At 35.1% G+C, this 13,517-nt stretch overlaps 1 protein-coding gene across 2 annotated transcripts in view; it reads left to right on the top strand.

The window, feature by feature from the left end:
• Positions 1-13,006, top strand: part of TNKS2 (tankyrase 2) — a 34,302-nt gene extending 21,296 nt beyond the window's left edge. For both annotated transcript variants that reach the window (XM_062579690.1, XM_062579689.1), the window contains 9 exons: positions 254-506; positions 1,193-1,269; positions 1,840-1,960; positions 4,836-4,933; positions 5,592-5,666; positions 6,769-6,874; positions 8,478-8,664; positions 10,149-10,305; positions 10,628-13,006. In XM_062579690.1, the coding sequence (XP_062435674.1) occupies positions 254-506; positions 1,193-1,269; positions 1,840-1,960; positions 4,836-4,933; positions 5,592-5,666; positions 6,769-6,874; positions 8,478-8,664; positions 10,149-10,305; positions 10,628-10,690 (1,137 nt within the window). In that variant the 3' untranslated portion in view covers positions 10,691-13,006. The remainder of the gene's footprint in view (positions 1-253; positions 507-1,192; positions 1,270-1,839; positions 1,961-4,835; positions 4,934-5,591; positions 5,667-6,768; positions 6,875-8,477; positions 8,665-10,148; positions 10,306-10,627) is intronic.
• Positions 13,007-13,517: the final 511 nt, after the last annotated feature.

The raw sequence follows: 13,517 nt of genomic DNA, 5'->3' as shown, positions 1-13,517 counted from the left end.
TCTCTGAAGTTTTTGTAGAAATATTGAAGGAATTACTTTTTTAGCTTATTTCAGTTTTTACTTTGTTGTACTTAGGTTTCTTATGTCTTCAGTTTCGGTATGTTGTTGGCACAAAAAGCCATTTGTAAACTGACTGAATTTTTATATTGCAGTATACTTAGAAACAGTCTAGAATAGCAATAATGCGTTCTAGGAAAAGCTGTTGTGTGAAAGTGTTTTTTGTATTTTTAACAAATTGTCTTCTGATATTTAGGCAGATGATGTCAGTGCATTATTGACAGCAGCAATGCCTCCTTCTGCCTTACCGTCTTGCTACAAACCTCAGGTTATAAGCGTATCGCAAACTACAGGATCAACAGCTGATTCCCTGTCTTCTGTTCCGTCCAGTCCGTCCAGCCTGTCTGCTGCGAGTAGCCTTGACAACTTGTCTGGTAGTTTTTCTGAACTTCCTTCTGTTGTTGGTACAAACGGTGCAGAGGGAACTGCTGTTTTAGAGAAGAAAGAAGGTGAGACTTTCTCAGTAATGAGTCAGTTTACAATATATGGTAGAAAGAATACTTAAGTTTGACTCTGTGCACCGATAGAGTAGTTTGACGTACGTAACAACTCTTCCTTATGCTGTCGTCAATGAGGAACAGAAGTCTAAAAGTCTCACAGTACAGGATTCTAGTCCCTTCCCCTTGTAGAAGATTTTTAAAGTCTTCCCACCTACCCCCACAGGCACACTGGTGATTTGTGGTTTAAAAAAGAGGTCACATGAACTTTGGCTCCATACCAAGTAGTATTTTACTACAGACTTTATCTAGGTTCTAAGAGCTTGTTGCTAGATCAGATATCTTGAAAAGGTTGTTTCTATAGCATCTGCTAGTTCTCAAAATATTTGCTGTTTGGAGATGCGTTTCTGATAGCCAGTTGATTGCTTATGTCACAGATGCATAAAGACTACTCTTTTGGGGGGGATGAGGGTAGAATATCTTATTGGACTCATCAGTTCCACTCTATTGGAGTTGGTGACCCCAAAAAATAATAATTGACACTTGATAGTGACTTAGATGGGTTTTTTCCTAGTCTGCATAAATCCAAGAATTCTTTTATCTCCCTTTGTTGCCACAGAGAGTGTGTGATGTGTATACTTATTTTTATAAGTATGGGTATGTATGTTCCTTCTGAGGTTTTTCTTATCCAATTTCAGGTATAGATTTTAGCATAAATCAGTTTGTGCGGAACCTTGGCCTTGAACATCTGATTGACATATTTGAGAGAGAACAGGTAAGTAGTTATGTTTCCACATACTCAGCTAGGATGCAAGGGAATAAAACACTGCCTTTTTTGGATAGCATAATGACACAAACTTAAAATGAGTGACTGTTTTGAGTTGGATGTAGAGTGAAAGAAAGGACAAACTTTTTTGTTTGTTTCTGATTTGTATAAAAAAATAAGGCGGTATTTTTCTGTATCAGCTTGAGGGTATAGCAGTATTTCCTTTCAGTGGTATAAATGGAGTCAGTAAGTAGTCAATAACTAATCAGTGTTGATCAATAATTGCTGTGGTTTTATCTGTTGACTTTAATGTGTTTAGAAAATGATATTTCTCAGTCAGAAACATGATCTTTGCAGGGAATACCAGTTACTCAACTGTAGCTTGTAGAAAATCAATTTAAAGACAAAAGTCTGGGAATACAGTGGAAACAAAGCCAAGAACAAGAATAATATGCTAACGTCCAATATGCATATTATTTTCACACTTTTTGCCACAGCTATTGTAGAATACATTCGCAGTGTCATTGGCAGCTGTTTTGTTTATGCTGTTGTCAAAAAATAATGTTGCTCTTACTCTAGATAACACTAGATGTGTTGGTTGAAATGGGACACAAAGAATTGAAGGAAATTGGAATTAATGCTTATGGCCATCGGCATAAAATCATTAAAGGAGTTGAAAGACTGATTTCTGGACAGCAAGGTATATACTTCTTTCAAAATACTATATAACAGTGCTTTTATAGAATCCATTTTTATAAATTCTTTAGGTTGTTCCAAATGATACCACATTAAAAACAATTTGTAGTAAAACTTAATTTATTCTGAAAAAGGGGCACTTTTAATGATGAATATCTTTTGACCTAAAGCATGAGGGCTTTTAGAGGGCTTTTAATTTATGCTATGAATTACTATGAAATTTTGTCTTCCAATTTGCTCTAGTTTTGGGTTTTTTTTTTTTTTTTTTTTTTTTTTTTTGGTTTGTTTTTTGTTATGGTCACTGTTTTGTGTTTACTTGCTTAGGTGAAGTGTAGATCTAGAGCAATTTGATTGTAAGCCTTTTAAGTAGGGAGTGGTTATCTTCATCAGAGTATATTGGAGCACAGAAGCACACTGTCTGTTCATGGATAAGGGCCTGTTCTATGCTGTTCCTTTGGGTTCTTCATGGGAATAGATACTGTGTTCACTTTGTCAGAACGCAAGCTGAAAGTCTTCTATATCCTTTTCTTTAAAAGTACAGTTGGTGTGTTTCCAGTGAGCCAAAATTAACATAGCTGCTTTGTTGTAAGAGCTTCGGCTTGTTCCGGATTTTATGCTGAAGACCCTTTATTTGTGCTGGAATCAACAATGCTGTACAATCCTGGGATTAACACGCTTCATTTAACTATGGCTGTATAGGAGACAAAAAAAAAAAAAATGACACTATTTTTTTTTTCTCCCTGTCTCACTGAAACATCAACCACTGTTGTTTTGCTATGTTTCAGAGCAATGAAGTAAATTAGTTAGAATTGGTAGGACCTTTTCCTAGCTGGTAGGTGCCATTTGTGAATTCTTATTCCAAAGGATGAACTCCAGGGTAATGAGAGACTTGCTGTCCAAAGCACTAAATGATTTTTTGCTATTTTGGAGAGAAACCAAGCCACAAGAGAATCCTTTGCGAGTGATGAAGAATTTTTGTGGATCTTTGACTTCCTTTTAACTTTCAGTTACTTTTTGACTGATTCATTGGGTATTTTGAGTGGAAACTGTTTTTAAGAACTTGTTCCAGCCTCATGTCCCATTTCAACTTTAAACTTCTGCAACTAGTTAGGGGAGTTTTTTGCCTTCCAAATATGTTTTTGAAAATAGGTGTGTTTGTTGTTATCCCCCTTATTTTTCCTTGACTCTTGCACTGAAAGGCCTGGCATTTTCATTGGTAACATTAGCCACGAGCATAAGTAGTTAAACTGAGTGTAATTCTTAGGCTTCTCTTAAGTTTTTGTAATTCTCTATATTTTGTCCTTGTGCTCTTGTGTTCTGGTATGTTGGTGTTAGTATTTTGTTGTCTCTCCCTGAACACAGTGTAGCCATTGTTTCAAGGTTCATAAGGCTTTTATATGGAGTTTAATTCTGAAGCTTTTGTCAGAGTTTCTTGCATCTGAACATTGGATTCCAGTTGCATACCACTAATACGAGGCTTCAAAAAGGAAACTCCAGTGACTGCTGTTAAATATTAGCTGAATGATTCAAATATCTTGGCTCCTGAATGTGGATGAATCCTCAGCTTTTCCTTTTTTCTCATGTCATTCCTATCTAGAGATGATATGACAGACCCAGCCTCTAATGCTGGTTTCCTGATGGTTGTCTGGGAATGCAGTGATACCTGATAGACTGCATCTTCATAAATTGTGCAGTCCAGAGATTACATTCCCATTCCAACTGTGATAGAAGTCTTAAAACTGACAGTGGATTCTGTATAAAATTTCAACATTATGCCGGCATGTTTGAAGTAGTTAATAGAGGAGTCTTTGAGCATTCATTATCGGCATCAGACCTTTTGGGTTCAGGGACTATCTCTATTTACATTGTCAGTTTTTTCTCTAGTTACATTGTCAGTTCTTTCTGCATTACTGTCTGAGATAGAAATCCTTGCATCTAAGGTAATCCAAAGCATGAAGATCTTAGTCTGGTAAAGACGTTCCTATGGAGAGGTCAGAATTTGCACTTCATATCAAGCCACAGAATGACAATATTTGGAGTTAGAGGGAACCTTTGGAGATCATTTAGTCCATCCACTCCTGCTCAAAGCAGGATGAGCTACAGCAGGTTAGCTAGGACCTTATCCAGTCAGGTTTTAAATATTTTCAACGAGAGACTTCACATCCTTTTTGGACAACCTATTCCAGTGTTCAACCACCCTCACAGTAAAAACTGTTTTCATAATATTCAGACAGAATTTTCCGGGTTTCGGTTTGTGCCCATTGCTTCTTGTCTTGTCACTGGGAGTCTGGCTCCATCATCTTTTCTTCATGATGCCATCACCATTAGATCAGTAGTCACAGACTCTTCTGCACAAGGACAGGTTGCTCATTTCACTGCCTGAAGTTCAGACAAACTCAAGTAGGCAACTGCTTACATACAGTTTCTATGTCTTGTACATTGAAGTTACTGAGTTAAGCATATTTGAATGGGTTAGTCTGTCCAAAATGTTTGTTTTGAGAGAATGATGGATCAGTATCAACAGATAAATGAATAGTAGTGTTGGTCAGCATCCTGTTGATAAGCTGCTGTGTTTCTGATAGCGTGAATACTACATGGATGGTAATATGAGGGTAGACATTCTACATAAAGGCATTGAAAAGTTATTTTGTTTGAAACTAATGAAGTGTTTTGAGGGATGGCCCTTGAACATCCACAAAAATTTACATGAATGAGAAAAGGCAAATAAAAACCTTGTTAACTTTTGCACTCCTTAGCAACTAAACTCTCCTTATTGTAAACTGATATTTGAGAAGACCAGCACTTGGTTGCTGCTTATTCCAAATCAGTCATCTTAAAGGAGTATCTGAAACTGTTTTTGTATTTTGTTATATTCACAGGACTTAACCCATACCTGACTCTAAATACTTCTGGCAGTGGGACTATACTCATAGATCTTTCCTCTGAGGATAAGGAATTTCAGTCAGTAGAAGAGGAGGTACGGTGTGATTTGGGGATTTTCTTTTTTTGTTTTGGTTTTTAAAGTTTCTCAGTATTCTTTGTCACTGTTTACTAAGGAAGTAGACAAAAGAGTATTGCTAGGCAGTTTAACTACGCAATGAACTTTTCTAAGTGTCATAAAACAAAAATAGCTTAAGGATACTTTAAATTGATTTTTCTTGCATGTACTTCTTGACTGCACCAATATTATGATCCATGCTCATGATATCCATAATTTTTTATTCTTATCTGTGTTTCTATTGCTAGTGGTAAAACCTCTAAGATACTGAAAAGTTCTTTGATACAACATAAAAATTCAATGCTACCAGGTGCCTGTCTGTTAGACACAGGTTTAAGTCACTTCCTTCCAAAGTGTAATAATCACGCAGGGCAAAATGCTGAAGAAACAGTGCTCTAAATAGATTGTTTGTTTGTTTGGAAACTAGTCTATAGACTGTTCAAGGTGTAGTTTTGAAAAGTCATAAGACCAGTCAGTGTGCTTCTGCAATCCAGCATTGCTTAACACAGAGTTATTGCCTAAAGTTTCTTTTATGATCTTTTACTTTTTTAAGACAAATATGGTTCTTTTGGTTGTTAGAATGTTTGAAGGATATTTTTTCTGGAGCCAAATAATTCTTAAATTTGTCAATCTTCAGATGCAGAGTACTGTCAGGGAACATAGAGATGGAGGACATGCTGGCGGAGTCTTCAATAGATACAACATTTTAAAGGTAGCAATCACATTTTTATGGTTGATGGTTACGGCTTCAGTGTTTTGTTTGGAGGTATATTTAACTCAGCGGTAAAATGTTCTATGTTCATTGGTTGAGCTCCATAAAAGGTGCATCATTCTGAGACATGCACAGAAAAAGGATCATGCTCCAGAGAAAAATCAAAGAATAAGATGGTGTGGAAAAACTGCTTATAGGCCAGTAGAGATTAAGGACTTATATTAGAGATTGATGTAGGAGGACTTCACAGAAAAGTGCAGAATTTTGGGGGGGGGGAAAAAAAGCGAGTTTAATAGGAACCAAAGAATTTTTTCCTGTTGGTAGAATGGCAGGGAAAAACATGAAACAAGAAGTGAAAGAAAAAAATTCTAGAAACTTGAAAGTAAAGGGATCTGGTATGGCTTGATACAGAGTATGGCTTGATTTAAAGACAAAAAATCTTAAAACTATCAGGAAGTAACAACCTTGCTTTTAAGTAATCTGTTAGAGTTTTGGTTTGCATTTATATTTTTATTTTCCTAAAGAAATGGTCATTTTCATTAAAACAGTAGAGTTTTTGATTTGACAGTAAAAACGAGTTTTATGCTGAACTGATGTTATGTTCTTTCCTAGTGGAATAGATAAGCTGTGTCTACGCAGATAGTACAATGAGAATGTTCAGCACCCCTCTGCTTAGAGGATTTTTTTTTTCTTTTTGAAACTTTCTAGAAGTCTTTCTGGAAGATGGTTTTAATTTACTAGATGATCTTTTTATGGTTTATATTAAGCAATGTTTAGAGGGATCCTATAGTGTAATTGTGATGAAGCCTTCTAAATTTAAATTAAGAGGAATTACTTGGCAGATCTTTAAAATGAATTAACTCTCATGAAGCTCATAGTTACAGTTCAGTCAGTGTTTCTCTGTTGTGTTAAAAGAATCAGCTTCTGTAGGATAAGCAGTAGAATTTCAGTATTTTTAATTGAGTTCTATGTAAAGATTCTTGTTTAACTGGCATTTTAGAGTAGTATATTGTGGTATAGGTACTATATATTAAATGTCAGTCAAACAAAGCAAACAAATGTTTTCAGCTTCAAGGTAGAACTTACACTTTGACTATTTCAGATTCAGAAAGTGTGCAACAAAAAGCTTTGGGAAAGATACACTCACAGGAGGAAAGAGGTCTCTGAAGAGAATCATAACCATGCTAATGAAAGGATGCTGTTTCATGGTGAGATACTGAAACGAGCCTTGTTTACCAGTTTCACACTACCAACACTCTTCAGTGGAGGACTTCGACTGGTTCAGTGTAAATTTTTTGACTGGAAATTGGCACTAGTTTTTGTGCAAGTTCTATACAAACAAGCATTGTCAACAGTGACATGTGATCTGTTGAATCTTTCTTCTGAAAATGGCATCTCCTTGTCTCTCCGCAAAGGGATTTTTTCAGAATTTTTAAGTAAAATCACTTTAGTATTTATTAATGGAAATGAAGAGACTTTCGTTCTCTTTGGTTAAGTTGCTAGTTCTGTTTTATCGGCTGTATGGCCAAAATGTTTGAGTCAGACTTTATTCTGCAATTTTTTTTCTCGTTTTTTTTATTCAGCAAGTTAGTTCTTGTTAGATCATAATTCCAGAGAAGAGAGGTTATAATTGTCAAAGCAAACCCTGTTGAAAGCTCTCTTGCATACAGATACGTTGTTTGTCCTGACCTGCAGTGAAATAAGTTCACTGTACATCCTTACAATGAAAGCTACGTAGTTTCCAACATAACATATTACTGTTAGTAATAACAATAACGTAATAATCACTGCTTGCCCAAAGTTGTACAGATTAAAATCCTGTCATCTGATTGTAGCCTGTACCACTATTAGAGGAAACATGGAATTACTTCCTTGATGGAATTACTTTCCTTTAAATAAAGATCTTATAAGTTAGATGGTAACAAAATAATCCTGGAAGAGGGGAATTTATGCTGTATGAGTATTCTGATAGTTGCATATTTTTTTTATTTACATTAACACTTATCTTTAATCATTATGCAACATGCAGAACATAATGGAAAAAAAGCTGTGACTGTTTCTAGTTTAATTTCATGTGGAATGCTGTTCTACTTCATATAAGGTTTTCTTATCCTTATACTGAAGGATAAGACTTTGGATTATTTTAACTAAAACTGCCTATGTAACGGAAATGCTGTATTCTCTTAGAAAGCTCTTTTCTGAAGCTTTTACAAAAATCTTTACTAAAAAGTTACACTTTCTGGGAAAATGAATGGATATCAGGTATCTCTAGAGATACAGAGTCTAGTTTGAATAGATTATTCTTTAAAAGTTAGATTTTATGCCCAGTGCAAGTAGATACATACTGAAGGATACTGGAGGGAAAAACAGAAAAATAATCTGCTGCTCTTAGGAGAGTTACTTCAGAGTTTTGACTGGAGTGCATCTGTTGGTTTTAAATGTAGTCTACTCAATGTTAGGAAGGGATGGGATGTGTGTGGCAAATTCACAAAATACTGGTTAAAATAAAGTTGTGCAGAAAGGAGTGCTGAATAATAGAGCCTTCCCTTGCAGCGAAAGCTGCCTCAGATCTTACACTTCGTAAATGTAAGAACGTGCACACGTCATGTGCTATGCTGTGCTATGTATAACAGCTCTAGCAAACTGGTCATGTACACCTGTGCTGTTCAGAATCTCTGGAGATTGATTTTTGTTGTATGTGTGAAAACACATACTAAAAATGCTGGAGAATGCATGGTAGAATTAAGACACATACAAGTACCTTTCAAAGTACTTTATTTTAAATATTTTTCATTCGTTTTTTTCTTTTAGGCTCCCCATTTGTGAACGCAATTATTCACAAAGGCTTTGATGAAAGACATGCCTATATAGGTGGTATGTTCGGAGCTGGGATTTATTTTGCTGAAAATTCTTCCAAAAGCAATCAGTATGTATACGGAATTGGAGGTGGCACAGGATGTCCAATTCATAAGGATAGATCTTGTTATGTTTGCCACAGGTAAGTCATGATGTCTTACACAAAAGAATCCAAATTTGCGTTTGCACATTGTATAATTGACCATAAAGTCAGCAGATTCTCTGAAGAAAGATTTGTTTGGTAACAAAACCTTCCCAGCATTCACTATATGTTGAGCTTTTCAGAAAACTTGAAAACTTGACAGAACTGACTTCAGAAAACTTGACACTGAAGTCTCACAGAACCTTTAACTATCTTCAGTGCACTTAACTGAGTCTTTGCCATTAATTTACTGTAAAAATCAGGTTAGATAGGCTACGAGTGAAGGGGATCTACTGGACACTTGTGTGAAAGATAAAGCAATGCGAGGATTTGGTCTGCTTCGTTGTCTTTTTACAGAGGAAGGAGAAATTCAGCAATATTTAGACGCTATATGCTTTGAGAGTGTGCTCCATAAGAGCCATCAACTTGCTGCTGCTTCAGACAATAGAACATAGTGGTAGAGATTCCACAAATTCATGTCTAATTCTATGTTCTTAAATCTGCTTTTCTGCAGAACACCCTTTCTGTCTCATTGACACTTTCATTTTAAGAATAAAGGTTTTTTTACTTCATGGTAGTGGCCATCATTTCAAACAAGAAAATAGTGTGTGTGTGTGTGTGTGTGTGTGTGTGTGTGTGTGTGTACTGTTTTTCTGCTAGTTTCACAGGGAAAAAGGCAGCTGTTGCAGTTTCCTTCCTTGAGGCTGCTCCCCTTTTTTATTCAAATTGCTTCCCCTTTTCCAGCATCCTTAAGTAAAGAATCCTCTAGATTTAAAGAGGTTGTCAGTATCTCTTCATGGTTTCCTATTCATATTTTCTAAAATTTTGAGAAGTTCTTCCAATCTTCCAATTTGTCATGTGTGAAGAATTTGAAAAGCAGAAGTATTTTGGCTGAGCATAACAAAATGGTACATAATCTCAGCATTTTTGTAGATCAGTGTTATATTGCCATTGTATTGGAGCATATGTAAAGAAATAGCTACCTTTGTTTTGTAGGTTTTTTTGTTTTTCTTTTTTTAATGAAAACATACAAATACTAGCATTGATATATTTTGATTACATCTAGAGTTTGTGGTTTGTACTTGGGCTTTATGATAATATGACTGTTTTGGGTGCAAATCTGGTATTAGAACACAAGTGTATTACATTGTTAGTGTGAGTGACTTTTGGTAAGAGGTTTCCCTCAGAAAACTCAGAACAGTCTGAATTCATTGTTAAACATTCTGTTGCCAGTAACAGTGATTAATATTATTCAATATTAGCATGAGCTCTTTCCCCAGACTAAAAGACCCTTTTGCTAAGGGAGCGTAAGTTTTATCATTCCAAACAGAACTTCTTAGCCTTGTTTACTACAAGAACTGACTGAAGTGGCTCAAGTAAAAGTTTCACTAAGATAATATTTCTATTGCTTCACATAAGATAATTATGCTTCACATAAATAAGATTTTTTTATTCATAATCTTTTTTTTCCCCTTCTAACATAGGCAATTACTGTTTTGTCGTGTAACCCTGGGCAAGTCTTTCCTGCAGTTCAGTGCTATGAAAATGGCTCATTCTCCTCCAGGACATCACTCAGTTACTGGGCGACCCAGTGTAAATGGACTGGCATTGGCAGAATATGTCATTTATAGAGGGGAGCAGGTAATTTGCTTTTTGTTTTAGAGTTTTTTTCCTAGACGTTAATTTTGAAAAGCACATAGTAGATTTTTTGTTTGGTTGGTTTTTTCCTCCTTACTTTAGGACTGCTAGGACTTGTTTTTGTCTTATAAGAAACTCCAACTTTGCATGAAGGTGAAAGGTTTCATAGTCTCTGAAGTATTCGGAAAACATGCCATTGACATCTTACCTTTTTTTTCCCTTTCACATAAGTATTAAACTTTTTTTTTTCCCCCTCTCTACAAACAGGTATTGCATGTATCCATAAAATGTAATCATAATAAAGAATGTGTTTGTCATTTTTCAGGCTTATCCAGAATACTTGATTACTTATCAGATTATGAAGCCTGAAGCCACCACTGAATCTTAAGACAAATACTTTTGAGAAACCATCAGACTTTGGATATGAAGATACCAATGGCTGACATCCTATTAATTTACACTGAGTTGTTCAAAAAAAATCATCTGCAGGTGGTGTAGTAGCAAATGTGAACAAAATCTAACATTTTTGACTTGATAAAGCTTTAATAATGTACAGTATGTTTTTCTAAAGTTTCAGAAATGTCCTCTTTTTCAGCACTTTAACAGATACCATTCCAGGCATAAACTGGGGTTTGGCTTACTAAATTATAAACAAAAATTAACTTGAACAATTATTTTATACAATACTACATGAAATTCAGCAGAAATTGTAATGCTCTGTACAGGAACTCATTTTACTAATACCGTGTTCTTTAAAACACTGCATTTACACTGAAAACAATTTCATTTGTAAAACTGTAAATAAGAGCTTTTGTACTAGCCTGGTATTTATTTACATTGCTTTGTAATATAAGTGTTTTAGAATTGCAACCTTGTACAAAGTGTTTTTTCCAAATTTTGGTTTGTTCATCTGTGTTTCCTCATGCACAATAGATTAGAAAAGCCAAATTTTCAGGGTTTATCATTAATTTGGGAGGGAGACAAATTTTATCTGAAGAGGTGTAGAAGTATTCAGCATTAGAATGATTACTCATATTTTTGTTCTATATTTTTATTTATGAAATACACATTCCTGAGAATGATGGGCTTTGAAGATAGAATGTTCCAGATGAATACTAAAGTGTTCTTTCCACCTACTTGCTAGAGTTTCATATTTTATTTCTTTAAAATGTCTATATCCTCACTTGAAGGCTATTAGACCTTGCAAGTTATAGTTTTAGTAAATTATTTTCTTTGAATGTAGTTGGAAAGTTAACCTCAACGAGGTCTTTTTAGGTAAGTTCTGCTTGCTTACATTTAATCCAGGAAGTCAAATAGTTTATTCCTAATGTGAGAGTAACCAACTTCATCTTTTTATTTTTTTTCTTGTATGATTATTTTTGTAAATTAATCTACTTGTTAGTGCCCTCAGGATATGAATATTATCAGGTGGAAATTTTAAAACTATTCTGTCATCTTCTGGTTTTCTTCTATGTTTATGTTCACGCTGTAGTTGAAGCACTTGTGTAGAAGTATGTCTATCTGCAGTGCTTTTGGCTGAGTGAAACTGATTGGGCTGTGAAATTCTGGTCCTTTGCACTCAGCCAGCTGGATGAGGAGTGTGTAAGCAAGATGAGCAGCTCTTCCACTACAACAGCTGGATACCGCAAACCCTATTAAGGTCACTTGAGTGAAGGAAGAGTACAAAAGGTATAATCCCCTGTCAGGGGTTACTGATTGCACTGATCAGTTCAGTAAGCCCTATCTTATCTTTCTTGTGTATTCTACTTCTGCCCCATCTGCAATTTTTACCTACATATTTCAAAAATACGTAAATAAAACACAAACTATAGTTCATTTGGGTTTAATCTTAAAGCAGTTGGCATATTTTAGTTGTTTTGATATTTCTAGATATAGGTTACTGTCCCAGAAGACAATTTGTTTGCAGGGCATGTTGTTATCATACCATGGTTTAAATGTAGTAACTGGTCAAGATAATGAAATTGTCTTGCTAATGTGATGGTTATGTGATTATGCTCTATGTAAAAATGTATTGAACCTTACCCAGTTTTGTGGGGAATCTGAGTATTAAGATTGCCTAGCTTAACTCTTGCAGGTAATAATATTGGCTCTGAATAAAAGAGGCTTTTTTTGTTTTGGTTTGGTTTTTTTAGGTACTTTCTCCCAGCATGTTGCCTGTTCCTTAGGTATAGTAATGCTGGAATTGGTGTTCATGCAAAATCTGTTAAGTATGTTCAAAACATTTTATTGCTAAAATGCTTTGTTCTGTATGAATGATCACTTAATGTATTATAAAATATGGTGGTATGATAGCATTTAAGTGGTATCACAATGTTGGTTTTGTCTGTTTGGGGATCTTCTGAGTTATTTTTTGCATGACATACCTTGCACTCTGAAGATGGAAGCTGTAATGGTTTGATAATATTGACTGTTGAGGTGAACCTTTAATCTTTTGTGCAATTAGTTCTGCTTTACTCATCTTGAAGTGTCTTACGTGTACTGTATAACATTCCGTATCCATTTAACACTAAATAAATTTAATTCACTGGTTTTCTAGTAGCATGGGAGTAATTACAGGTGTAATATGTCAAACCATTGTTTTGAATGTAAGCATGCACAGTACTGTAACAAACTGCATAGAGGGGAAATTGTGTTAAACAGACAAGCTTTTAACGTGGATTACAAATTGTAAATGCTGTGGAAATTTGTAGTTTGGTATTGAACTAAAATATAGCTAGTTAACAGTTTTAGCTATCAGTGAAAATGTTTGAACAATAACTTGAAGCTTATTTCTAGATTTCTGCATTTAAAATTCCATTATCTAGCTCAAAAAAGCTGGAAAAACTGCCTTAAGTTGTTTTTTTAAAATGAGCGATAACCTGAAAATTCTGACCTTTCAGATTATGCATAGGTTAAGTGTGATGCCTGAATGAGCAACAATAAAAATCCTGCTTAGATTGTTTGCAATGTGGCAGTAAGCAAGTAGAGTTTTATTTCAGTAGGGCCACTTGCATGGCAGATGATTTTCAAAAACGGTTTTATATATAAGGTTTAAATAGATATGAGCACTAGAGGGCAGGAAAGCAACTCAGAATCAAAGATGATGAAATTCGGGAAGGTATTTTGGGAGTACAAATTTAAATAAGGTTAAGTGCTTCTAAAAATTCCAGCTACCTAGGTTGAAAAATCAATTCCATTCTTCATTAGTTTTTCAG

This window comes from Rhea pennata, chromosome 7 (genome assembly GCF_028389875.1).
Source record: "Rhea pennata isolate bPtePen1 chromosome 7, bPtePen1.pri, whole genome shotgun sequence".
NCBI lineage: Eukaryota > Metazoa > Chordata > Aves > Rheiformes > Rheidae > Rhea > Rhea pennata.
Note: the sequence above shows the minus strand (reverse complement) of the source record. Positions and strands in the feature narration are given on the sequence as shown.